At 39.1% G+C, this 27683-nt stretch overlaps 1 protein-coding gene across 3 annotated transcripts in view; it reads right to left on the reverse strand.

The window, feature by feature from the left end:
- The window catches only part of lztr1 (leucine zipper like post translational regulator 1), a 103475-nt gene that overhangs the window by 34411 nt on the left and 41381 nt on the right, over window positions 1-27683 (reverse strand). For all 3 annotated transcript variants that reach the window (XR_010016261.1, XM_063034549.1, XM_063034550.1), the window contains 5 exons: window positions 8545-8655; window positions 4004-4096; window positions 3606-3701; window positions 2902-3067; window positions 2204-2373 (listed from right to left, as the gene is read on the reverse strand). Coding sequence is in view for 2 of the 3 variants with exons in the window: in XM_063034549.1 (XP_062890619.1) it covers window positions 2204-2373; window positions 2902-3067; window positions 3606-3701; window positions 4004-4096; window positions 8545-8655 (636 nt within the window). In the remaining variant the exon portion in view is untranslated. The remainder of the gene's footprint in view (window positions 1-2203; window positions 2374-2901; window positions 3068-3605; window positions 3702-4003; window positions 4097-8544; window positions 8656-27683) is intronic.

Consider the following 27683-nt stretch of genomic DNA (forward strand, 5'->3'; position numbering starts at 1 on the left):
AAAAGCACAAAAAGATTAAGATTTTAAGATTAGCTTAATTTGTCATACACACATCAACACATACAGTGAAATGCGTCATTTGCATCAAATCAGCAAGGTTTGTTCTGGGAAGTCTGCAAGTGTCACTAACATAGCATGCACACAAACTCACTAACCCTTACCCGTGCATCTTTGGGCATGGGAGGAAGCTGGAGCACCTGGAGGAACCACATGATCACAGGAGAATGTACAAACTTCTTACAGACAGCAATGAAACTGAGTCCTGATCTTACAGCTGGCACTGTAGTAGCATTACACACACTACTGTGCTGCCACCACCTAAGAGCTAATATCCACCAAAGAGAGATGTGGTCCATAAAACTGAAGTGGTCTTAAGGGTGAAACTTGAGCCCAATTTTTTTCTGATTCAGGAGCTGAATGTGCTAACTGAACCAAAGCCAATTAAGATAAATTAAATTCAATATGGTGGGTGAAAAGATTAACTTAGTGGTAAGAACAGAGAAATTAAGGGGATTTTGTTGTTGCAATGACAATGAAACTGCCTGGAGATCCAGAAGCTATTTATTGTTCCCCCATATTAGGAAATTGTAGAAAGTAACCTGAACTAATGGTATAATACTTTGAATTCATTAGCTTAAGTAAACACACTTGCATAGTATCTAAATACAGTACAGTAAATACTGTGCGTGAAACAGTAGTACAGCAGTTAGCATAAAACTTTACAGCACCGACTGTAAGATCAGAGTTTGATTCCCATCACCGTCCGCTGGGAGTTTGTACATTTTCTCTATGACCAGAAGGGTTTCCTCCCACATTCCACACTGTTAGGGTTAGTGAGTTGTGGGCATGCTATGTTGGTGCCGGAAGTGAAGTGACACTTGCGGGCTATCCAGCACAAACCTCACTAATTTGATTTGATGTAAATGACACATTTTGCTGTGATTTGACGTACAGGTGACAAATAAAGCTGATCTAATCTAAATACTTTAATCATTACGGTCAGAGTGTAACATTCTAAATGTATTGTTAGGACAACTGTGGTATATATTTAATCTAGTCTATACCACAATATGCACCAAGTATTGTAAACAATGACAAAATATATTAACTCAGTATTAGATGGATTAAGGCCAAGAAGAGAGTGATGGCCAATTAAATTACAAACAATGTGGACTGCAGATAAAGAATGAAGCAGAAATGTGTACATCTCACGCACTGTGAAGGTCAGAAAATGGGCTGGGAACAGGACGCAGGGTGGTTCTCAAACAGCTAATTTGGAATTGGAGAAAAATTAAGCTAAATTACATTCCAAGTAAATTTATTATCAAAGTACGTGTATATCACCATATACTGCTTTAAGATTAATTTTCTAGCAGGCATTCACAGTGGAACAAAGAAATGTGATAGAATCAGTGAAAAACTATACACAAGGACAAGCAATGTACAAAAAGACAAACTGTGCGAATACAATAAATAAAACCAAGGAATGAGTTATATAGTCATTGAAAGTGAGTCCATAGGTTGTGGAATCAGTTCAGATTTGAGGTGAATGAAGCTATCCACGCTGGTTCAGGAGCCTGATGGTTAAAGGGTAATAACTGAATCCAGTGGTGTGGGACCTAAAGCATGACTGGAGCAATTATACCTGGGACAAAGTGAGTATTCGAAAGGTCCCATCAAGGGTAGCCGAGATTGAGAAAGAAAGAGCAGGGTTAATAATGTAAAACAAAGGTGTCCTGTTAAGCAAAGGGATAATAATAGCTCAGTAGATATTGGTCGTCATGCAAGAGGAGAGCAAGAGAAGTGACAGGGGCCACGCTGTTCTTCTTGCGCACAAGTAAGTAAAGTGAGATTGAGAATTGAGTGCAAGTTTTCAGAGTACAGCTGATTGCTGATGACAAACATCAAAAAATAAACATTTTACCTCTGATTGTCTGACTTGTATGTCCCAGTCTTTATTAGCTATAAAACGTTTGGTATTAGGTAAAAGATGTCCATTTTATTTCCTGAATTGCAACTCAGTCAACTTGACACTGTTATTGGATCTGAATGATGTCTTCGAATCAGCAAAAGGGAAAGTCCAAAGATCACCAGATGTTCCTGTTTAGTGGCCACTGACTTCAAGTTCCAGGCCACTTTAAATGGCAAACAACATTTACGAAAGCCTATTTGGTTGTTCTGTCTTCACTCTATATTTGCCTACCTTTAGTTGATCCAGCTGTAACTTGTTGGCATTCTCACACACAGTGAGTACATTCTGAAGGTCGACTGAGGCCTCTATGTACTGTAAGCACAGCTGTTCCAGTCGAGCCAGGTGAAAGCTTAGGGCAAGCTTGTAAACATCCATTATCAATAAGACATCTTGCACGTGACCTACCAAAACAATTCAGTGCAAAGATTTTAACACTTGGTCTAAACAGTATACTCATGGTTGGTGACTCACAGAGTTTCTTGCCCGAGCTTTTACAGTCATCATAAAAAATATAAAGGGGAAAATGCCAGTCACAACCAACACGGCCCATAATGATAATCACCCAATTGTTAACTTAATTTTTAATGTATCTGTATAAGAAGCTATAATACTATGACCTTTAATATTCTCAGCTTAGGTAAAGGCTTTAAAAACTGGACACATCTGAGAACGTAGGCAATGTAAGCAAATTCTTACCCATTTGGAACATAGTCAAAATAATACTCTTAAACCTACAGTTTCATTTTGGTTGTTTCCTCCATCCCCACCCCTTTCCTTGACATTATGTGCATGCAAATTCCAGGCTTGCCTTCATTTGAGGTATGGTACTTCTGAAGCAATCAGAAAATTAATCATGCATTTAAAAAAAAACAAAACAGAAAGAAATGTTAGATGGCCATTTATTTACCAATACAATATAGGAATGTTACCTTTCCGTGGGTACTTGATTTTGTCTGTGTAGAGAAACTGCATCAGTATCTCAAACGGCTGTGCCTCAGCCTCACGGATCACGACCTCCAGCTGAAGCAAGGAACCTGTCAGATTTAGGTTTGTCCCTGCTGTCTCTGCTTCAACCCCCATCTCCTGCTTGGCTTTCTGGTGGTCAGGAGGGACACAAGTTTAGGGAAGAATTTCAGATCAATGCTAAATTTATGATATTGGAAAATATTGGCAATATTAATTGGTATTAAGATAATAACCATGTATAACTGTCACTAAGATAAAAAAGCAAAGGAATACACTGTATGTCTGGAAGAGATATTTGAAGGAAACAAGCAGTGAAAACAGAGTTCAGTGAAAACTTTGCATTAATATCCAGACAATACAGAAAAGTGATTAAAATATACTGTATAATCCCTGTGGTAAACTGGTGACATTGACAATGTGGAGGTAAAGTTGATTCACCACTTGTGTGAAATAGGCTCAGTGATTTAGGCACTTCATTTTTATACAAGACCCTATTTTCTCCATCTATTGGCTTCAATGTTACTCAAGACTTAATGCATTACATCTCCATTTCTCTTTCAAATGTTGCAATCTTAAACTATAAGAAAGACTTGTTCTGCAAAACACAGCGGGAAAAGTGGCTTTTCGGCAGTGTTGTAGAGTTTATATTCATTCACAGGTTACCCACCTGCTTCAGCCAATCTCTAGCCTGAGCAATCTTCTTCCTTAACCACTTGCTTCGAGCTGTGACAACCGCTATATGCCCTTTAACACGCTCTTCTTTCTGGTACATAATCAAATATGGTGACAATCAATATTCCACCTGAAGACAGATTATTAACTTGGGTAAATTAAGTCTAAAGTGACAACAAGTCACATGAATCACCTTAGCGCACTCCATTACTTAAATGAATAACATTTTCAGATTACAGTGCTATCTATTTTAAGTCTTGCCCTCCCACATTAACAAAATTGCAACAACCCAGAAAATTATGAATTTCGCATTGATTTGAAAGCTTCTTTAAATGTTTGTGACCCTTCTGACCATCAGAAAGCCAATCAGGAGATTGACGTTAAGTCTCTTACCTCTCCAAGGATGAATTCCACATCACAGAACTGCCTGTTTTCCCATAGCCTCCCATAATCTTCATGTAAAGTACATTTAGGATAGCAAGAAAACTGGAATTGAAAAACAGATGTACATATATGTTATGTGATGCTGCAGGCAGACAACATACACACTTACGAGCCCATGTTGTGTTTACGCTTAAATGTCTCCTCCCATTCCAAGTACAGTGGATTCGGTTAATTGGGACACATCAGGACCAGTAAATTTTGGCCCAATTAAGTGGCTACCCCAATTAGCTGGTTTCGTGGAAATAGCTAAAAAAGGCATAGAAAGACAAACTATCATTTAACTGAGTAATGAATTATGTATTCAAATGAAATACAGAACAAATTAGAACACAACCTATACTATTACAGTACTAACAGTTATAGGAGGAATTCATCCAGTGTACGCTGCTGTGTTCTTTTGATGGACTATAAATGAACAAGATCGGCACAGACACCTAATGCAGATAATGAACTGTCTTCATACAATCCTTTCGATATTTGCATCCTCCAAATCTTCAATTTAACATTCAAGATGATTGTCAATAACTTCAAATTCGTCGTAGCTCCTAACTTGCTGAAGTAGTGAAATCATTTCATTTTCACTCCCGGCCATTCTGGCATCTCTAAGCCTGAATGCTTGAAACTGCAGTGAGCAAACCAATTCCAAACTGTTTTACTGCTTATTTCTTGCCAACTATCAGTGACAAAACTATCACTGCTTTTTGAACACAAACAGACACAACTGATGCTATTTAAAAACTGTTCGTTCTAAGCATGGTCTATCTAAAGACCACTCAAGAGTCTCAGCAAGGACCTGGACTCACTACAATTTGCCCATCGCCACAGTAGTCAACAGCAGACATGATCTCAATGGATCTCCACATGGTGTTGGATCTCCCGGGCAATACAAATACCCATATCAGAATGTTGTTCATTGACTATAGCTCACCATCATTCCTACAGTCCTGATCAAAAAGCTATAGAACCTGAGCTTCTATGCCTCCCTCTGCAACCAGATCCTCAACTTCCTAACTGGAAGACCACAATTTTTGCAGATTGTCAATAACATCTCCACCTCACTGATAATCACCACTGGTGTAACTCGGATGTGTGCTTAGCCCACTGCTCTACTCTCTCTATGCCCATGACTGTGCGGCAAGGCATAGCTCAAATGCTATCTATAAATTTGCTGAGGATACAACCATTGTTGGGCAGAATCTCAAATGTTGACGAGAGGTCATACAGGAGCAAGATATACCAGCTAGTTAAGTGGTGTCACAGTGAGGGAACACAAAACATTCCTCAGAGATTTCAGAAGTGGAGAGAGTGAGCAATTTCAAGTTCCTAGGTGTCAGTATGTCTGAGGATCTAGCCTGGTCCTAACATATCGATGCAGCTATAAAGAAGGCAAGATAGCAGCCACATTTCATCAGGAGTTTGAGATGATTTGGTTTGTCACCCAAACATTATAAAATTTCTACAGATGTACTGTGGAGAGCATACTGACTGGCTGCATCACTGTCTGGTATTGGGGAGTGGGGGGCTACTGCATAGGATCGAAGTAAGCTGTGGAGAGTTATAAAATTAGTCATTAGTCAGCTCCATCATGGGTACTAGCCTCTGTAGTATCCAAGATATCTTCAAGGAGTGGTGCCTCAGAAAAGCGGCTTCCATCATCAAGGACCCCCATCACCCAGGACAGGCCCTCTTCTCATTGTTACTATCAAGAAGGAGGCACAGAAGCCTGAAGGCACACACTCAGTGATTCAAGAGCAACTTCTTCCCTTCAGCCATCTAATTTCTATTTGGACATTAAACCCATGAACACTATCTCATTACTTATTTAAATTTGTTTTTGCACTACCTATCTTAATTTAATTTTTATACACACACACACACACTTACTTTAATTCAATTTTTTCCCCTATCCTCAAGTACAAGGATAGAGCCGGTTTGCTTCATTCACATAGGCCCCAAGTGAAACTACGTGAAATAAATACGTACTATTCTGATCTCCCTATCTAAGGATAATACTTGTGAGAAGAGGAATACAGTGAAGCTTTTGAGCTTCCAAAAAAAACCTCTGACCGGGCATTCCAGACCATAGACTTATTATTCACAAAATAAAACCTTTATTTTAGCTTTGGGCCTTTTGCTAATCTTTTCCCTTCTATGTCACTTAGCTCTTGACCCTCTGCAAGAAGGAATAGTTTATCTCTAGCAATTCAACCATTATTATTTAAAATACATCCATCAGGTCTCTTTCATACAGTGGAGGTAGCAAGGAGAACAAGGACAGCTCTTCATTCCATCCTCACAACTAAAGTCCCTCATCACTATAATTATTTAAACAGATCCCTTCTATGTGCTTTTCCAAAACCTTCCCATTTCCCCCAAGTTTCATATATATCAAGTGTGAATTGCTTATAATATGGGAGTTAAGGTTGCCCACAACATCAGTGTTATGCTTAGATTGCACTGTATTGCTATTGGTTAAGGATATTAATTTGCTAAGGAAATTTGATTAAAGTTGATAGCAAATAAATTGGACACGGACTTCGAAGTAAAGAGAGCTTTATTCACGATATCGTAGGGAGTGGAATCACTAACAGTAGGTTTCGAACTCCGAATAATACAGCTCCTTTTTTGTACAAATCAATTGCAAAAGCAAAGTTGGTTTGATTAACATTGTGAACCACAAAAGACAAGCTAGGTTCACATGTATTTCTCTTATGATAAGTGAGACCCAAAGCACAGCCAAAATTAAAAATTCAGTCCTGTGTGCAACTTTGAATTAACAGTTTGTCTCATATCCTTGAGGCCAATTGTTACAAGATAAGCTACTGCAAGTATTTATTCCACCACCAACACTACCCTCAACCTCATCTCTTCCATTTTGCGCACATCTGTTCTCACCCCATCCTCCCGCCACCCCATCAAGGATAGGGTTCCTTTAGTCCTCACCTACTAACCCACCAGCCTCCACATTCAGCATATAATTCTCTGTAACTTCCACCATCTCCAACAGGATCCCATCACCAAGCGCATCTTTCTCCCCCCCTCAACTTTCTGCTCTCTGCAGGGATTACTCCCTACGAAACTCCCCTGTCCATTTGTCCCTCCCCACTGATCTCCCTCCTGGCACTTATCCTCGCAAGCAGAACAAGTTCTACACCTGTCCCTACACCTCCATCTTTACTACCATTCAGGGCCCCAAACAGTCCTTCCAGATGAGGTGACACTTCACCTGTGAGTCTGTTGGGGTCATCTCCTGTATCCAATGCTCCCAGTGTGGCCTCCTGTATATTGGTGAGACCCGATGTGGATTGGGAGACCACTTCGCTGAGCACCTACACTCCGTCTGCCAGAAAAAGTGGGATCTCCACGTGGCCACCCATTCCCATTCCAACGTGTCTGTCCATGGCTTCCTCTACTGTCGCGATGAGATCACTCGAATGTTGGAGGTGCAACACCTTATATTCCGTCTAGGTAGCCTCCAGCCAGATGGCATAAACATCGATTTCTCAAACTTCCAGTAATGGCACCCCCCCCCACCCCCATTCCCTGTTCTGTCTCTCACCTTATCTCCTTACCTGCTCATCTCCTCCCCCTTCCTTTTCTTCCATGGCCTTCTGTCCTTGCCTAACAGATTCCCCCTTCAACCCTTTACCTCTTTCACCAATCAACTTCCCAGATCTTTACTTCACCAACCCCCCCCCCACATTCACCCATCACCTTGTGTTTCTCTTCCCCCTCTTCCCACCTTCTTATTTTGACTCCTCATTTTTTTTTTCCCAGTCCTGATGAAGGGTCTCAGCTGAGATGTCAACTGTATTCTCTTCCATAGACGCTGCCTGGCCTGCTGAGTTCCTTCAGCATTTTGTATGTGCTGTTTTATTCAAAGAAATGTCTTTGCTAAAAGCCAAGCCACATCTCTTACAACCTTATCTGCAAACTGTCAACACTAACCCTTTATCTGTCAAAATTTTTAACTCTCAATATTTTCCTCCACACTATTTAATAATAATTTGAGCCATGATATTTGTGTCCATAGGTATATGCTAGCTCAATTTTTCATTCTGTTCAAGCGAACATCCAGGCACTTTGAAAATGGGGCAAAGATCTCTGTCTCTCCCACCCTCTCAGGTAGGGAGATCCAAACCCCTACCATCATGTAAAGGGAGAAATGATTCAGGAATGACACTTGAGGTATTGCTTTGTGGAATTGTTGGGGATCCATGGACAATTTTCTTTAGAGATAAATATTACACAAAGTGTAATCAAAAGCAATGTTAAAAGTTGAACTTCTATCCGTATGCCAAAACATCTGCAGCTTCATTTTTCAAATTAAATTTGCAATTCAACTTTGGTGTTTTAGCCTAGTTGTAGATTCCTAACTGTACATTCTTCAGGATTTAGTTTGTATTGTTAGCATCAGCCATCATCTATGAATAGAATAGTCTTTGATATGTGTAACTGTGTATGTACTGTATGAATAAAAGGTTTGTTACCTGAAACCGATACATTTCTCCACTTCTTACATTGTTGTCCACTGTTCCACCAAAGATATACATTGCATCAGAAATTACTGCTGCAGCATGGAAAAGTCTTCCACTGGGCATCTGAAAAAATGTAAGATTTTTAGTGCTGAAGTAACTGAAATACATTTCAGTTGTGGATGATTTTATTTCTAAACTAGGATTGAAAAACTCAAGCATACTGGTGCAATTCTACACTGCCATCATAAAGAGCATCCTAACATCAGCCATTACTGTCTGGTTTAGTACAACATCCTGTCACAATATACAAAAACTACAGCAAACTGTCAGGCCAGCAGGAAAGGTCATTGGCTACTGTCTCCCTTCACTGTAGGATTTCTATGTGCCCAGGGCAAAGAAGTGGGCAGGGATTTACCTACCCAGCAAACTGCCTTTTCCAAAATCCTATTTCTGGAAAGCACTATAGGGCGATTAAAACAAAAACTTCACAGCATCTTAAAAGTTTCTTCCACTAGGCAGTTAATCTGATTAACCATTCTACACCCCCACCCCACCCCACCCTCCCATGTCTATTATTCCCTTCACTGCACTATTAGCACTTTAAATTATGCTGTTTATATTGTAAATACATCCTGGTATTGTATTTATGCACATTTTATTCAATATCAGTACTTCTAACTTTAGTTTTATGTAATTGTTTATTCTGCATAATTGTTGAATGTTATTTTTTGTTGCATGTAGCACAAACACACCATAGCAATTTTCTAATGCATGTAAGGGTACGTCCACACTATGCCAGATAATTTTGAAAATGCAGCTTTTTCTCTTCATTTTGCCCTCCCGTCCACACTGAGCCGGCGTTTTCAGCCCCTGAAAACGGAGATTTTCGAAAACACTCTCCAGAGTGAATAAATCTGAAAACGCTTAATATCCGGTGTAGTGTGTACGGGGTAAACGGAGAGATTTAAAAACGCTGTCATGACAACACCTCAACAACAATGCTTTTTTCTGCTTCTGTTTGGTACTGCGCAAGCTGTTATAACGCGCAGTCGGTGTGAACAGCATGAGAGTTAAATTGTAAAGTGAGTCTTTTTGACTATTTAAAAACGCTGTCATGACGTGCCGGAACAGATGGTTGTTGTTTTCCTGAACGCCACCACCTAACAATTTCAGAACAGACGGACGAGACTGAAGCCAGAAGGGTTAGAAATGTACTCATCAAATACTTTGACTCATAGCTTACTGAATAAATAAATATACTCACTTCGCCCTGTTTTCTGTCCTTGCTGGTATGAAGGTGGTTTACCTATTTATGCAAGTACTTCTCTGACAATAGATGTGTAACAGCCTAATGTAACATTGTATGGAAATACAAGATAACGCTGATGCAGATGTTTTATACATTTAACAAGGTGCTTTATTAATGCAACAGAGTTAGTCAGTTTTTCAATGTTCGTCATCAGGCGGGTTAGACTGTCCGTGAACTCCCTGTCGGTTGCCTCCATACGCTCCAGTATTTGTATTTTTTTTTAAGTTTTAAGTCCTCCTGCGCGAGAGCCAACAGCAATTCCTTTAAAGTTTTTCTACTCTGTAACTGGACTAAGTATACCATTTCCTCTTCGCTTGTTTTCTGTGTGTCCTGCGCACGCCCAGTAGGAGGAGATTCGCCCAAATATCCGCCTAATGTGGACGGAAATATTTTGAAAAACGCTTAGTGTGGACGCCTGTCGTTTTTACTCGAAACCAGCGTTTTCAAAATTATCCAGCGTACTGTGGACATAGCCTAAGTGTTTATAGTGAGTAAGCTGATCCTCAATCTTTGAAATACAAGCGAAAGAGGATTGCATCTGGTGCAAATGGAAATGAAAAGCATTTAATTTTATGCACTGTCAGTTTCAAAAAATAGCCTATTCAGATAAAAGATAGTTTACTCTATTCAGTTACGCGTCAGGCGAACCATGAATGGATTATACAGTACTTGCAATATATACCATCTCTCTTTACGTTTGCTATACCAGCAACAACACATTTTCCGAGAACGTGCCAACTTCTGTCATATTTCCTCTTAAACAATGCTAGTGTTAAGAAATTTAAGATTCCTCCATTTTCAGTGGTGGCAGGAAGCTAGACTATAGTCCTTCCCACAAAGCTTTTATAGTGGCTGCACTGAGCTTCAGTGCATCCCATCTCACCTAACTGCTGCACCTTAGGAATATGCAGGTTGGCAGCATATGCATGTGGACATCTTTTTACCCTGGAAGACCAAGCTTCAGACATCAGCGAGTTTAGAATTTGAGGCCTAGTGTTCAGTGAATCATCATCAGAGAATCAGAGAACCATTACAGCAGGGAAGATCATGGTCATGGGAGAGTATGTGAACTCCTTACATACAGGGCAGAATTTAACCCAGATTGCTGGCACTGTAATCATGTTATGCTAACTTCTACGCTACCATGAAGCCCATGATACAACCAACGTGCAAAAGACAACAAACTGTGCAAATACAAATAGAAAGACAAATAAATAAATAAACAAGCAGGCAAGCAAGCAGTACATATCAAGAACATGAAATGAAGAGCCCTTGAAAGTGAGTCTGTAGGTTGTGGGAATAGTTCAGTGATGGGGGCAGCTGAGTGAAGTTATTCTCTCTGGTTCAAGAACCTAATGACTGAGGGTCAATAACTATTCCTGAAGCTAGCGATGTGGGTTTTGATGCTCCTGTACGTTCTTCCTGATAAAAGCAGCAAGATGAGAACACGTCCTGGACAGTGGGGCTCACTGATGATGGATGCTGCTTTCTTGCAACAGCACTCCGTGTAGATTGTGTTCAGAAGCGGGCAAGGCTTTACGTGTGACAGACCGGGCTGAATCCACTACTTTATGAAGGCATTTCCATTCAAGAGCATTGGTGTTTCCACACCAGGCTGTGACGCAACCAGTCAATATATACTCTACTACACATCCACAGAAATTTGTCAACGTTTTAGATGACGTGCTGAATCTTTGCAAAGAGAGACGCTGCTATGCTTTCTTCATTATGGCACTTATGTGCTGGGACCAGGACAGATCCTCTGAAATGATAGCACCAAAGAATTTAAAGTTGCTGACCCTCTCCACCTCTGATCCCCCAGTGAGGACTGGCTCATGGACCTCCAGTTTCCTTCTCCTGAAGTTAATAATCAGCTCTTTAGTCTTGCTAACATTGAGTGAGAGGTTGTTGTTGTGGCACCACTCAGCCAGATTTTCAATCTCCCTCCTATATGCTGATTAATCAGCACCCTTGATTCAGCCAACAGTGACGTTGGCACACTTAAATATGGCTTTGGAGCTGTGCTTAGCTTCACAGTCAGAAGTATAAAGTGAGTAGAGCAAAGGGCTAAGCACACAGCCTTGTAGTGCATCTGTGCTAATGAAGATTGTGGAGGAGATGTTACCAATCTGAATCAACTTAGGTCTGTAAGTGAGGAAATCGAGCATCCAGTTTCACAAGGAAGTATTGAGGTCTAGGTATTGGAGCTTATTGATTACTTTTGGGGGATGATGTTATTAAATGCCGGACTGTAGTCAACGAAGAGCATTCTGATGTATGCATCTTCGCTGTCCAGGTGTTCTAGGGTTGTTTGAAGAGCCATTGAAATGGCATCTGCTGTTGACCTGTTGTAATGGTAGGCAAATTGGAGCAGATCCAAGTTGCTTCTCAGGTAGTTGTTAATGTTTCATCACCAACCTCTCAAAGTTACTTCATCACAGTGGATAGAAGTGCTACTGGATGGTAGTCACTGAAGCAGGATATCATGTTCTTCTTAGGCACTGGTATAATTGAAGCCTGCTTTGAAGCAGGTGGGTATCTCAGACAGCTGAAGCAAGATGTTAAAGATATTGGTGAACACTCCAGTAATCAGCACAGGTCTTTAGTACTTTGCCAGGTACCCTGTCTGTGGTGTATGCTTTCAATGGGTTCACCTTTTTGAAGGAAGCTTTCACATTGGCCTTAGAAGGTTGTGGGATTTCATAAAGGTGATTCCATGTTTTAATGATCAAAGCGAGCATAAAAGGCTCATCTGAGAGTGAAATGTTGTTGTCACATATGTCACTTGTTTTTTGTGATGCAAAATCTTTTAACTGACGCCGTGAATGCAGTAAAGAACAGTCCTGGATTATCAAGTACACATACACAGGGGGGGCATCACGTGATGACGTGGGATTGAGACGTGTAAATCCAGCTCTCCCGTAAAAAATCAGCAAAGTACCGTTTAAACAAAACGAAGTTAATAAATACTTTCCGAAAACTATTTATAAACTTTACAAGACTACTTTACGATATGCCTCCTAAACCGCAACAAAAGAAGTCTGCTGTTGCGAAGCAGCCACGAGACGGGAAGAAAAAAGTGCCTACTGCAACGATGGAGCCTCGGACTCAGGTTGGATCTCCTTCGGTAGAACAGGGAGCAATGGCGGCGGCAGCGGTTTCTCCGAAGATGATGCCGGAAATGCACATGCGCAAATCGACACAATTCAAACTACAAGAACCGACAGCCACTGCAATTGAAAAGGACTCAGAGTCAGAATTGGATTCCGCAGAGAACACAGATGAAGAAGAGGAGGAAGAATTGGAAGTGATTGGAAGTAAAGGAGATGATGGAAACATAAAGAGAGGCTATATTGCAATTAACGGCTGAAATAAGTAAGAGAAGAGCTTAGAGATATGAAGATGTGCTATAATAAAGCTATGGAAAGACAGGACAAAATGGATAAGAAGCTTCAGAAGATGGAAAGAGCAAGGGGGCATATGAATGATAGAGTGGAAAAAACAGAAAATGATCTGCTTGTCTGGAACTCGGAAAGAAATCGACTTTTGGAGAAAGTGGACATGTTGGAAAATTTCAGTAGATGTAATAATATTAAAATTGTTGGTCTTAAAGAAGGTATGGAGGGAGAAAAACCAATAGAATTTTTTCAAAGATGGATCCTGGAAGTTTTGCAAATGGAAGAGGAGGTTCGACCAATTGAAATTGAGCGGGCACATAGAGCTCTAAGACCAAAACCAAAAGATGACCAATATCCACGATCGATTTTAATAAAATTCTTAAGATTTCAAGCCAAGGAAAGGATTCTACAGGCAGCTGCTCGAGCTGCCAAGGATAGAAAAGGGCCATTGATGATTCAAGGGAACAAAGTTTTTTTCTACCCTGATATAAGTTATGAACTTTTGAAGAGAAGGAAGAAATTTAATCCAGTGAAAAAAACCCTATGGGATCACGGTTATCAATTTATATTGCGTTATCCTGCAACCTTGAAGATTTTTTTGCAAGGTGGAGAAAAAAGATTTTTTGATGACTACCGGGAAGCGGAGCAGTTTGTGCGAGATTCTCTGAATATTCACCAGATACAAGAACAAATCCAGGGGAGCGAGATAGATTGAAGATGAAGATTGGGTCAAAGAATGGACTTGTTGGATTTTTGAAGGTGGATGAATGTATAAATATATTAATTATATGAGGGGGGTAAGAAAGGTTAAAATTGGAGGAATATTAGTTGGGAATAGTAACATTAATTTTGTCTATATACATATAAAATTTTTTTTGTTGTGGGGGAGCTGGAAGAAGCACTGACCAATTGCTACGCTGATCATGTGTGCAAGCGTGGCTTTAGCCACGACCCGTAAAATGGAGGGGGGTAGTGTTGTGTATCTTTTCATTCACAACATTAGTGGGGGGGTATTTTGTTTTTTCCTTTTTTGTATCCTTTCTATCTTTTTTTTTCTTTTTACCTGGAGGGTTGGGAGGGAAACACATAGCAACATGGTGAAGTTCAAAGAGATTCCCCAAGGAACTATGAGAGTTGAGAAGATAAGTAATGTTTTAGATTGGAGTAACTTTGTTAAGAATAATGACTAATGTTTTGAATTTTTTGAGTTTTAATGTTAATGGGCTTAATGGACCAGTGAAAAGAAAAAGAGTCTTAACACATATTAAAAAAATGAAGATAGATTTAGCTTTTTTACAGGAAACGCACCTAACAGAAACAGAACATCAGAAACTAAAGAGAGATTGGGTGGGTAGTGTTGTTGCGGCTTCATTTAATTCAAAAGCGAGGGGAGTAGCAATTTTGATCAATAAAACATTACCAATTAGAATACAAAATGTAATAACTGATTCTGCAGGGAGATATGTGATTATATATTGTCAACTTTTCTCTGAACTATGGACTTTTATGAATATTTATGCACCAAACGAAAATGATGCAAAATTTATACAAGAAGCTTTTTTGAATTTGGCGGATGCACATGAAAAAATATTAATTGGAGGAGACTTTAATTTTTGCTTAGACCCAGTCTTAGATAGATCAACCAAGGCTGTTATATAATCGAAGGTAGTAAATCTAACTTTATCATTGATGAAAGATTTAAATTTGATTGATATATGGAGAAGAATCAATCCTAAAGAAAGAGACTATTCGTTCTATTCTCATAGACATAAGACTTACTCAAGGGTAGATTTTTTTCTATTATCAATGCATATTCAACATAGAGTGAAAAATATGGAATATAAAGCAAGAATATTATCAGATCATTCTCCTTTATTAATGACAATAATAATGGCTGATAAGGAAGAAGTGGCTTATAGATGGGAGATTTAATTCAACATTATTAAAACGTCAAGATTTTTGTGATTTTATGAAAAAACAGATTCAATTTTTTTTGGATACAAATTTTCATTCAGTGGATGATAAATTTATATTATGGGATGCGATGAAAGCATATCTTAGGGGCCAGATAATAAGTTATACGTCTAAAATCAAGAAAGAATATATGGCAGAACTAGATCAATTGGAAAACTAGGTTACAAAATTAGAAAAAGAATCTCAAAGATATATGTCAGAAGAAAAATGAAGGCAACTTGTCAATAAGAAGTTACAATATAATACGCTTCAGACATATAGAATGGAAAAAGCAATTATAAGAATTAAACAAAGGTATTATGAGTTAGGTGAGAGAACACATAAAATTCTTGCCTGGCAGTTGAAAACAGAACAAGCTTCCAAAACAATAAATGCAATTAGAACAAGGGCAAATAAAATATCTTATAAACCTCTTGAAATAAATGAAACCTTTAAAAGTTTCTATTCTGAATTATATCAATCAGAATCACAAAATGATGTTAATGAGATAGAAAGGTTTTTATCACAAGTATCTCTTCCAAAATTGAATTTGGAAGAACAGAACAGATTAGATTAGATATGCCTTTTACATTAAAAGAAGTTGAAGAAGCTTTAGGATCACTCCAAAGTAATAAATCTCCAGGAGGTTTTCCACCTGAATTTTATAAAAAATTTAAAGATTTATTATTTCCTCTCTTTATGGAACTAATACGTCAAGCAGAAAAAACACATAAACTCCCAGAATCTTTTTCAACAGCGATTGTAATAGTATTGCCAAAAAAAGACAGAGACCCTATGAAACCAACATCATACAGGCCTATTTCTCTATTGAATACGGATTATAAAATAGCAAAAATTTTATTGAATAGATTATTTAAATATTTACCAAAATTAATACATATGGATCAAACAAGATTTATTAAAAATAGACAATTGGCAGATAATGTAACCCGGCTACTCAGTATAATTCATTTGGCACAACAAAGGGACGAGAAGAGTATAGTAGTAGCCTTGGATGCAGAAAAAGCATTTGATAGATTAGAATGGGATTTTTTATTTAAAGTATTAGAAAAATATGGGTTAGGAACATCTTTTATAAATTGGATTAAAACTTTAAATTCTAATCCTAAGGCTAAAGTAGTGACAAACTCTCAAATTTCAACACCATTCCAGTTAAAAAGGTCAACTAGACAAGGTTGTCCATTATCACCCGCTTTATTTGTACTGGCGATAGAGCCATTAGCAGAACTAATCAGAATTGATCCAGGTATTATGGGTTTTAGAGTTAATCAGGAGGAATATAAAATTAATCTTTTTGCCGATGATGTTTTGATCTACTTAACAAACCCACAACATTCGTTACATAAATTATCTTCTAGATTGGATGAATATGGGAAGGTATCAGGTTACAAAATAAATTGGGATAAAAGTGAAATTTTACCTCTTACTAAAGGAGACTATAGTCAATGTCGATTAGTAACCCAATTTAGATGGCCGGTAAATGGTTTAAAGTATTTAGGTATAAGACTTGATAATGATGTAAAGAATTTATATAAATTTAATTATTTACCGCTATTGAAAAAAATTCAAGAAGATTTTGACAAATGGATGATACTACCAATAACATTAATAGGTAGAGTCAATGTTGTAAAAATGAATATATTTCCTAGATTACAGTATTTGTTTCAAACATTACAAATACAACTGCCACAGAAATTTTTTCAAGAGTTAAATAAATATGTGAGAAAATTTCTTTGGAAAGGTAAAATGTCAAGAATATCATTGGAAAAGTTGACATGTAAATTTGGGTTAGGAGGGTTACAACTTCCAAACTTTAAAAATTATTATAAAGCAAATCAACTTAGATTTATTGCATCTTTCTTCAATGATCGAAAACCAGCATGGATTAAAATAGAATTAGACAAGATAGGAGAAAATAGACCTGAAGATTTTATATATAAATGGGAATCTAAATGGATACGGGAAAAGAAAGAATCTCCTATATTAACACATTTGATTGATCTATGGAATAAGATAAATGTTGATAATGAAACACAGAAATCTCTATTAGCAAGGAGACCTTTGTTCCAAAACAGACTTATTCCTTTTACAATGGACAATCAACTTTTATATAATTGGTACCAAAAAGGGATTAAATTTATAGGAGATTGTTATGAACGAGGTATATTGATGTCATTTGAACAATTAAAGGATAAATATAAAATATCAAATAATACTTTCTTTTGTTACCTTCAATTAAGGGCTTACTTAAAAGGTAAGCTGGGTCAAACAATGTTTTTGCCAAAACTTAATGAAATTGAAATTTTAATTCAAAAAGGGAAAATTAAAAAAATTATTTTTTGTATGTATAATTTGATTCAAGAACAGACAATTAAACAAGGAATCCATAAGTCAAAGCAAAAATGGGAAACAGATCTGAATATTAAAATTGATGAAACAAATTGGTCAAGACTTTGTCTTGACAGTATGACAAATACAATAAATGTTCGACTTAGATTAGTACAATATAATTTTTTACACCAATTATATATTACACCACAAAAAATAAATAGATTAAATTCAAATCTATCCGATAAATGCTTTCGGTGTAATCAAGAAATTGGTACTTTTTTACATTCTACTTGGTCTTGTTTTAAAATTCAACCCTTTTGGATAAATCTAAGAGTCTTATTGGAACAAATTACTGGAATTCAACTTCCACATAACCCTGTATTATTTCTATTAGGTGATATTGAAGGGATAAAGCCGAAACTTAAATTGAATAAATATCAGAAAGAATTTACAAAAATTGCATTGGCAGTAGCTAAGAAGACTATAGCAGTTACTTGGAAATCTGATTCGTATTTAAGTATGGATCGTTGTAATAATGAAATGGCTAGTTCTATTCCACTCGAAAAAATTACTTATAATTTAAGAGATAAATATGTAACACTTTTGAATATTTGGCGCCCTTATTTACAAAAGATAGGATGGCATATTTAAGTGCTCCGAAAAAGATCTTGGTCCCTTGGGGAAAGTAATGAATAATTATACCAAATTTATTTTGAATCCCATGGAGCATGTGGAAACCTTCTAATACCCAGGCGGCTCTTCTTTTTTTTCTCTTCTTCCTTTTAGGTAGGACTATATATGGGGGGGGGGGAGGGTAGATTTATCTTTCATGTATTCTTTTTGAAAACTCAATAAAATTATATTATAAAAGTACACATACACAATTGTACATGCAAGTACCCTTCCACCTAAAACTGAAAAGTTAGGATTGGTGCTTTCGATGAGCTCAGTTGTATTATGCAATTTTGAGCACAATTACATTATTAAAAGACTCATTGCTATAAAGAAATAGGATTCATTTTGCACCCATAATGCCCCATGCAGAAGCTATTTTCGAAAATGGCAAATGAATTTCAGGGCAGTAATGGAGACAAACTGAGTAGTTACTGGTCCTTAGGTTAGACAGAAGCTTTTGACTGTATCTCAATACACATGATAATAATTAACCAATTACCGCACCAGTAAATAATAATGGAAGTGATCTGCACAGAAACTTTCTTAACTAAGAAACATAAGATAAAGTGAAGTAATGTTATGAAATAAGTGAAACTACATTGAAATCCTGGGTGTAAATAATTTACCTCAGTTTTGTCCTTAATTTAACACATTTTCAGTTTGCAAAAGTATATACTTGTAACTACATGAACTTTTCTAATAAATGTGCACTTGCTCAGCTACGAGAATGAGCTGCTTTACTAATGAATAAAGGTCACCCACTGCCTTTGACCACAATACTTCGTCAGGTCTTTCATTCATAAACTTAATGGGAATAACTGCATTGGATCTTGCCTGCTGTTTGAACTCACTGCCTGTCCACACAAGCATTCTGGATAAGGAAGCAGTGGGGATGATGAAGTTGCCAAGCTGATACTTCACATACTCCACCCAACAGAGTGGTCTGCAAGCAGTGACTTGCTCTTTGGCAGATCTTGAAACCAACATCAGAACACGCTAGTAAAGGCATTTGAACCCTTTTCTGATTCTTCTGACAACCAGATGTGTTAATGCCTGACCTTCACCTTGTCCCTAAATTTTGTTTTTCAACTTGCATCTATGGAAGCTCATGATAAAATGGCGGAGCAGACTCGAAGGGCCAAATGGCCTACTTCTGCTCCTTTGTTTTATGGTCTTATGGTCTAATTACAGCTTGTATTCTCAGGATCCAGCTAATTATTACCCAGAAAGATGAAGTGAAAATGAAGACAGCACTACTATTCTGTGATAGATTTGTTTTACTGTGCTTTTGTAGCTAATTCATACAGCAGCATGCCATGGGTTTAAACAAATTCAAGTTCAGTTTACTGTCATTCAACTGTACACGTATACCAAAAAGGGAAATGTTTCTCGAGACCAAAGTAAACACGTACACACACCACAAAGTAAAATTACCACAAATAAATTAATGAGGTACATTTACAACACAAGTTAAAAAATAAACAGTATTACACTACTGGCACGTCATACATGATGAGACCTGGGTGGTGAGTTTAGTAGTCTTACGGCCTGCGGAAAGGATCTGTTTCCTATCCAAACAGTTCTTGTCTTAATGCTACAGTACCTCTTGCCTGATGGTAGGGGCAGTCGGAGAATACTGGACAGATGGGAGGGATCATTGACAATGCTAAGGACCCTGTGTATGTAGCATTCCTGATATATATCCCCAATGAAAAGAGACCGTGATGATCCTCTCAGCATCCTCACAATCCTCTGTAGGGTCTTGCAATTCCCATACCAGAGAATGATACAGCTGGCCTGGACACTCTCAATGCTGCTCCTGTGTAAAAAAGTTGGCGAGAATGGGAGGGAGGGGGATATCACTCGGCTGAATCTCCTCAGAAAGTGGTGACACTGCTGTGCTTTCCTGACCAGAGGTAAAACTGAGGGACCAGGTGAGTTCGTCCATTATGTGCACTCCTAGAAACAACCTCCTTTTCAGAAACTGATCACAGACTCGGGAGATCAAGCGTCTCCTCTGTACCTACAGCAGATAAATCTTTGTTGCTGCCTAACTAACAAGCACACTACTGAATGTGATCTCGGGTATGCTTGTGAAAAACACCTTCCCATTTGGGCAAGAAAACTACATAATGCTGAGGCTAGTTGCAATAGTATAAATGCTGTGTTACTTTTCTGCCACTAGATAGTGCCAACATGCTTCACATGGAAGGGTGGTTATTATGAGGAACTTCCCTAAATAAATATACTGAAATGCACTAAAAGGAATCAATATAGATTTCTGGGAAACAATCTGCAATCAACTGGCTCATGATTAGGTTAAGGAAAGATATATGAAGGAAATGGAATGGCTCTAAGAGCAGCCATATACTCAACAGGCCAAAGGCCTCCCTCCAATGCTGGAAGGAAATACATGAAATAACATGTAGTCTATTATCCAAGGTGGACTACAAGGTTGAGTTTAATCAAAACAAAGGACAACAAATGGCTTTAAATGACACAACTATTATGTAATACTACCTGAAACTAATATTTTGAGTTTGGGGCAGGGTAAGGAAACACAGAGAGTATGATGATCACTTTGTGTCCTATTCTAGTTCACTTTTCTTTGACACAGGTATCTCATTTTGAGGAAAAGCTTAGCTGTCTTCACACCAAGAGAATAACCTTCAATTATATTAGAAAACAAACCTTTGGAATGGCATCATAAAGTCTCCCAGTCTGGGCAGCAAATTTTATTTTGCACTAATTTGCTCTCAGTGTATACAGGTGTTTTATTATTACATAAAATTATTATGCAGAATTATCGCATTCAGGGAAAATATTCATCAGCAGGGTCAGAAATTCACTGTACATTGTATAATACTTAATGGGCATGATCATCTGACCTACTGTCTATCAAGATTCAAAATTGTTTAATGTCATTTCCAGTACACAAGTGTAAAGGGGAATGAAATAATTGTTACTCAGAGTCAGACTCAGCACCAAAAATACACAAGATAAAGAACACAACAAATACAAGTACACATGGTAGCTTATATACATATATTTAGTTTATGTCCATAAAGCGATGGCATGCAGTATATATGGTGACTGACAGGAAATAAGTAGTGATGGAGTTTGTGGGTGGAGGTATTGATCAGCCTTACTGCTGGGGAAAAGTAATAGTTTATCTGTTATGGGAATCCCCATTTCCAGTTAGGTGTTATTTGGACTGGCAGAGTGGTTTGTCATTTGGGAATCTTCTGTCTGGCTCCTACCTATGGGAGGCAGATCTTCCCTGCATTTATGGTAGGAAGCTCCGACCATTCAACAACCTAGCTGAAAGTTTTTAAGAGTGGAGTGATGGGAGACCCTCAGATGAATGAGATCTCAGGATCTCCAGTTCAGTCTGGGTATTTGTTGGTGGGGGAAATCAATTCTGGGAATAAGGCACACTCCATCTGATGCAGCCACAAATGAAGGTGGTCATCAGGACAAAAGCAATGTTAGGTAGAGTTTTGCTGCATCCTCTAGGGACTTGTGCAGCCTGATTGGTCAAATCTGCACCATCTTGAACCCCCAGATAAACTGAAAGGTGTCCCAGGTTATTGCCAAAGCAGAGGTGTGAGGAACAGGCCACCCCTGTGCCTAGTGAGGCAGCTCTCAGAGAAAACTGCACCTGATGACCAAGCTCATCCCAGTTACTGGCAGAGAACAGCATTGCCACAGACCAACTGACCTTCCCAATTCAGTCTATTCAATTCTTGCTACATGCTTTAGCCAGATCCCCAGCACCTCAGGAGTCAGACTATATAGTGAAGGGGACGCTGTTACAATTGAGTCAGTTGCCAAAGAGCATGGCCTCACTTTTCCTGCTGTTGACTCTGGTCCCCGACTGGAACTCAAACTGGTTGCAGATGCTGATCAATTTGTGAACTGATCTTGTATGTCATCCACGTACAGGAAGGTTTTACCACAAAATGTCATCTCCCTTATGCCCTCATCCTTCCTGATAGATTCAGTAAAGGGTCTGACACAGCACACAAACAAGACAGGGGAGAGTGGACAACCCTGCCTGACTCTAGACTTGTTGGAGAAAGTATCTGTCTCCCATCTATTGATTCAGATTTCATTACAGATATCTGTGTAGAGCAGCTGGGCCCAATTTCTTACTACCTCCCCAAAATCCATTTTAGAGAACACATCAATCACATATGTGTGAGATATCCTATTGAAGGCCTTGTCCTGGTCCAAGCTGATCATCCATCCCTTTGGCCTGAATATGGCCAATGTATCACAGAGCAGTGCAAGGCTCTTAAATTAACTGCTTCATGGTTCTCCAACCTGTGTAATTCCTCTTTAGTTCCCTGATGTCATCTAGAGTCAACAGCTTGACATTCAACTTCCATGTCCTCCTGTCGCCTTTTGGTCCTCCGGTAAATGACAGGAGGCTCTTAGTGTCAGAAAAGAACACTGGCATAACACAGGTGGTTCTGACTGTGATGGTCTTGGATATGAAGAGGAAGTCTATCTGGGACTATATTGAGCTGTCCATTGTGGTCCAGGTATTTAGTTTTATTTAAAAATACAGCACGGTAACAAATCCTTCCAACTCGAAGAGCCCGCGCTGCCAAATTACACCCACGTGACCACTTAACCTACTAACCTGTATGTCTTTGGAATGTGGGAGGAAACTGGAGCACCAGGAGGAAACCCACGCAGAGGAAGAACATACAAATTCCTTACGGACAGCAGTGGGAATTAACCAGTGGCGTTGGCGTTGTAATAGTGTTAGGCCAACCACTGTGCTACTGTACTGCCTGTAAGTATATTGTGACGTAGCATCGCCCGCAGGAGTGTTGAAGGTGTTGCACAGCTTTGCACGTTTAACTGTTTCCATCAGGAGTCTGGAGCTGGTGTCTAGTTTTCTTGCTTCAGTGCCATCAATGATACACTTGAAGTCACAAGCCAGAGAGACCAATAGACTTTACCAGCAACAGTGGGAGATTCTGGATGATAGCTAGCCGTTCATTCAGCATGGATAAGGCATACGCATTGATTAACTGAAGCGTATTGTTCCAGCCCTTGTGAAGGCCATAAGGAGATCCCCTCCCACCACCTCTTTGACTTCAGTGATAGAGAAGTTCCTGCAGTGGAATCCCCAGGCCAGATGCATGACCATTATTCCATCCCAGTCCGAAAGACAATCCCTGGAAAAACCATCCTGGCATTCTTTGATGGTTGTGGTGGTGTGACAGCACACACTCTTGTGGAAAAAGTCACCTTGGCGAGGTATTGCAAGGCATCATCACATCGAACAGTGCCCTTCACAACACGAATGTTTAGAGATGTCAGTCTTAACCTCCATTATTTGAGTTCAGGGATTAACAATCTCAGTCCTTGTGCCCACGGCTATAGTGAACTGCCTCAATGTTTTTGGGCTCAGGTACACGCTGTCGGGTCCCTTGTGGTGATGCTGGTGTCTATGTTGTTGTTGCACTTAATCCACGACCAAATAACAAGTGCAGACATTCAAATATTCTAAGATTTCAATCATTCTGGTTAGGTAACTGCAAATGTATGGCCAGCAGTTGGGCAAAAGCAAATTTTTATTATCTTTTAAAACCTGGGGATATGAACTACTGATCAAAGATCCATTACAATGTAGATTAAAGATTCAGCCTATCTTTCCTGAATGACTAATATGGTAGAATGCTTACTGCCACCAATCTCTTCATTTATGAGAAACAGCACAGCAAGGAACAAATTTGGCTTTTCTGTTAAAGTTGTTTATGAAAATATTATGTTGTTTCTTTTTGCTGATAAAATAGCAGTCCTGACACATCGATCATCTTACACAAAGAGCTAACCAGTCAAATATTACTGTTTCAAGTCCAGTATTTCCGTGCCGTTGTATATTTCAGAGAACTGAGACTGCTGAATGGAAAATTCAAGGGCATCTATCCCAATTCATCAGTAATTTTAACCTGGACTTGATTGTGGAGTCCAAGCGAAGCAGGGACAGAAATGCTGAAGCTTTCCACACTGATAGCAGCATGCCAAAGAGGGCCAAGATCAAAATCTATTGGAACTAATCTTTAAACAGATTATTTAAATATTAAGCCTAGATAATGTAATGGGGCAGCATGGTAAATATGGAGTGGCACAGTAGCTTAGTGGTCAGTGTAGCACCTTACAGCGATCGGGGTTCAATTCCCACCATTGTCTGCAAGAAATATGCACATTCTCCGTGACCACGTTGGCTTCCTCCCAGTGCTACAGTTCCCTCCCACATTCCACATATAACACTGAGATTCATTCTCATGTGGGTATATTCAGTAAATAAACAGAATCAATGGAAGACTGCATCCAAAAGGACAAACAACCAATGTGCAAAAGACAACAAACTGTGCAAAAATAAAATTAAAAAATAAATAATAATAAATAAGCAATAACTATCAAGAACATGAGGTGAAGAGTCCTTGGAAGTGAGCTCAAAGGTTGTAGGAACATTTCCATGATGGAGCAAATGAAGTTAAGTGGTTATGGCCTGCGGTTCAAGAGCCTAATGGTTGCAGGGTAATAACTGTTCCTGAACCTGGTGGTGTAGGTCCTGAGGCTCCTGTACCTTCCTCCTGATGGCAGCAGTGAGAAGAAAGTATGGCCTGGATGGTGAGCTATTGATGATGTATGCTTACTTTTGTGCTGTGTGTAGCTGTACTCAATGGTGAGGAGGGCTTTACCCATGATGGACTTGGCTTCATCCTCTACTTTTTTGGTAGGACTTTCCATTCAAAGACATTGGCGTTTCCATATCAGGCCACGATGTGACTACCTACTTTACTCTTCACCACACACCTCTAGAGGTTTGTCAAAGTTTGAGATGCCATGTTGAATCTTCACAAACTCCTGAGGAAGCAGAGGCGCTGCCGTGCTTTCTTTGTAATTGCACTGGACTCAGGACAGATCCTTTGAAATGCTAACACAAAGAAATTTAAAGTTGCTGACCTTCTCCACCTCTGATCCCCTTACGAGGACTGGCTCACGGATCTCCAGTTTCCTCCTCCTGAAGACAATAATCACCTCCTTACTCTTGCTGACATTGACTGAGTGGTTATTGTTGTGGCACCACTCAGCCAGATCTTCAGTCTCCCTCCTTGATGCTGACTCATCACCACCTTTGATTCGGCCAATGACAGTCAGCAAACTTAAAACACAACATTGGAGCTTTCAGTCAGACGTATAAAGTGCGTAGAGCAGGGGCTATGTGTAGAGCCTTGTATTGCACCCGTGATGATGGAGATTATGGAGGAGATGTTGTTGCAAGTGTAGAAACGGAGGATCCAATCGCACAAGGAGTTATTGAGGTATTGATACCAAGGACTTGAAGCTTATTGATTAGTTCTGGGGGGATGATAGTATCGAATGTGACCTGTAGTCGATAAAGAGCATCCTGATGAATGCACCTTTGCTATCCAGAAAGACATTTGGGTTAGTGTTAGTGAGTTGTGGACACGCTATGTTGACACTGAAAGCATGGAAACACTTGTGGGCTGGTCCCAACACACCCATGGACTGTTGGTCATTGACACAAACATCTCACTGTATGTTTCAATGTACACGACACAAATAAAGCTAATCTTAAAGGATTCTCTGAATCATCTACAGGTCCAGAGCCAAGCTTTAAATTGGATTTAAAACAAAGTTGGGCCACTGTGCGTGGACTGGGGAGGAGCAGTTAATAACACATTAATTACATTTTGCCTTCCTCTTATGAAAGGTCACAGATCAAAAATCAGTGTTGAAAACAGCAAAGACAGCGGTCTAAGATCCTGCCAAATGAAGCTGTGTTGTGCCAAAACAATAACCTAATCTGAATACATCATAATACTTTCTCATCATTATTCCCCGAGATTGTCTCTAAGCAGTTTGTTGAACCTCGACCTTTAAAGAGGAAGTTTTATAAAACCTCTTAATAGTTGTTGCTTTTGGCAATTAGTTTTAGTGATTAACCTTAACCTGCTTATGTAAAAAATCTTCCAAGTTTGATTCTTTCTGGTTTACTGTTTAATTATGAAAATGCCAAAGTTCCAAAATCTATACAATTTAGCTAGATTTATTGCATTTCACAGTTATATCCACATTTGGATGGAGAAATGCAGAAGATACAGTGGATTGTTGGCTTATTCCACCACTGAAGTTTCTGAATGATTTATGATAGTCCACATTTCAGAAAGCAATGGATAGACTGCTTCTGTAAAAATCCTAACTGCAGGATCACTTACACTCATTGGAATTAAGTGAAGTGATGATGGCGCTAAATGGCAACTCCTTTGCTTTCATCTTCAGAAACAGCTCTATTTCCATCTTCAATACCTTTATTTTTCCCTTTCAGGGTTCTTTTGAAGACCCTGACCTGGAGTTACACGCTGACTACAGTTCTTTGCAGGAATGGGACCCGCTCTCGGGGTTTCATAACTGGCCGCTGTTTGGCACACCAAGGGCTCAGCCTAAGAGTTCGGCTCGGCTTTGGAGGCCTAGGATCCCAGGGCTCTGGATATGGACGGATCGAAGGTCGATGTCACCGCAGGAGACCCAAGTGTCGTCGGGGGAGTCAGAATATTTTCGGCTGTGTGCCCAGAGACTCGAGATCTTTGGGCACGGAGCTCAAAAACAGCGATATAACAGACTTTTAACATTTTAAACCAGCGAGTTGTTTGTTACGTCTCCCTGCTTGTTGTGAAAACAGAGACACCTCCTTCTTCCTTATTCGGGGGAGAGAGAGAGACAGCCTGTGGTATGTCAAATGCCGGGTGAACAATGTAGTCTTTGGGGTAACTGCAAGTCTGTGCCTTTACTGTTGCTTTGCTCACACTTGAGTGCCTGGTGGCAGGTACCGATGCTTTTATTTTGCCGGTAGGGGGAGGGAGGAATGTTGCTTGCTGCTGCTTATGCACGGGAGGAAGGGGAGCTGGGGAGGACTTTGCGGTTCTAACGTTTAACTATCATTCATTCTTCGGGGCACTCCTCCATTTTCATGGATGGTTGCGAAGAAAAAGCATTTCAAGGTGTATATTGTATACATTTCTCTGACATTAAATGTACCTTTGAAACCTCTGAAGACTCTATTTTGGCCTTTGGTTTTGAGCCAACAGTCTGAGATCAGCAAAACTTGTATATCTCACTTAGAAAAAATAATTTAATCTGGCTTAAAAAGCAGACAAACATCATGCAGTAATAAATACATTTGTATTAGGTGCATATACACTCTATGATGTACACTTTCTGAACCATTACCATTTGAACTCATTGCCATCCATATTCACCTTCAATTTCCCTTATCCAATTTACACACACTTTAAAATACCAAAGTTTTTAAAAACAAAGAAATCAGTGGTTAATTTCTTTTTAAATATTGTGTTAATTTTTGTTAAATGCCATGCAATAAAATAACTGATGAAAGAAATCATAGCCTTAAATCC

The sequence above is a fragment of the Mobula hypostoma genome, chromosome 27 (assembly GCF_963921235.1).
Source record: "Mobula hypostoma chromosome 27, sMobHyp1.1, whole genome shotgun sequence".
NCBI classification, from domain to species: Eukaryota; Metazoa; Chordata; class Chondrichthyes; order Myliobatiformes; family Myliobatidae; genus Mobula; species Mobula hypostoma.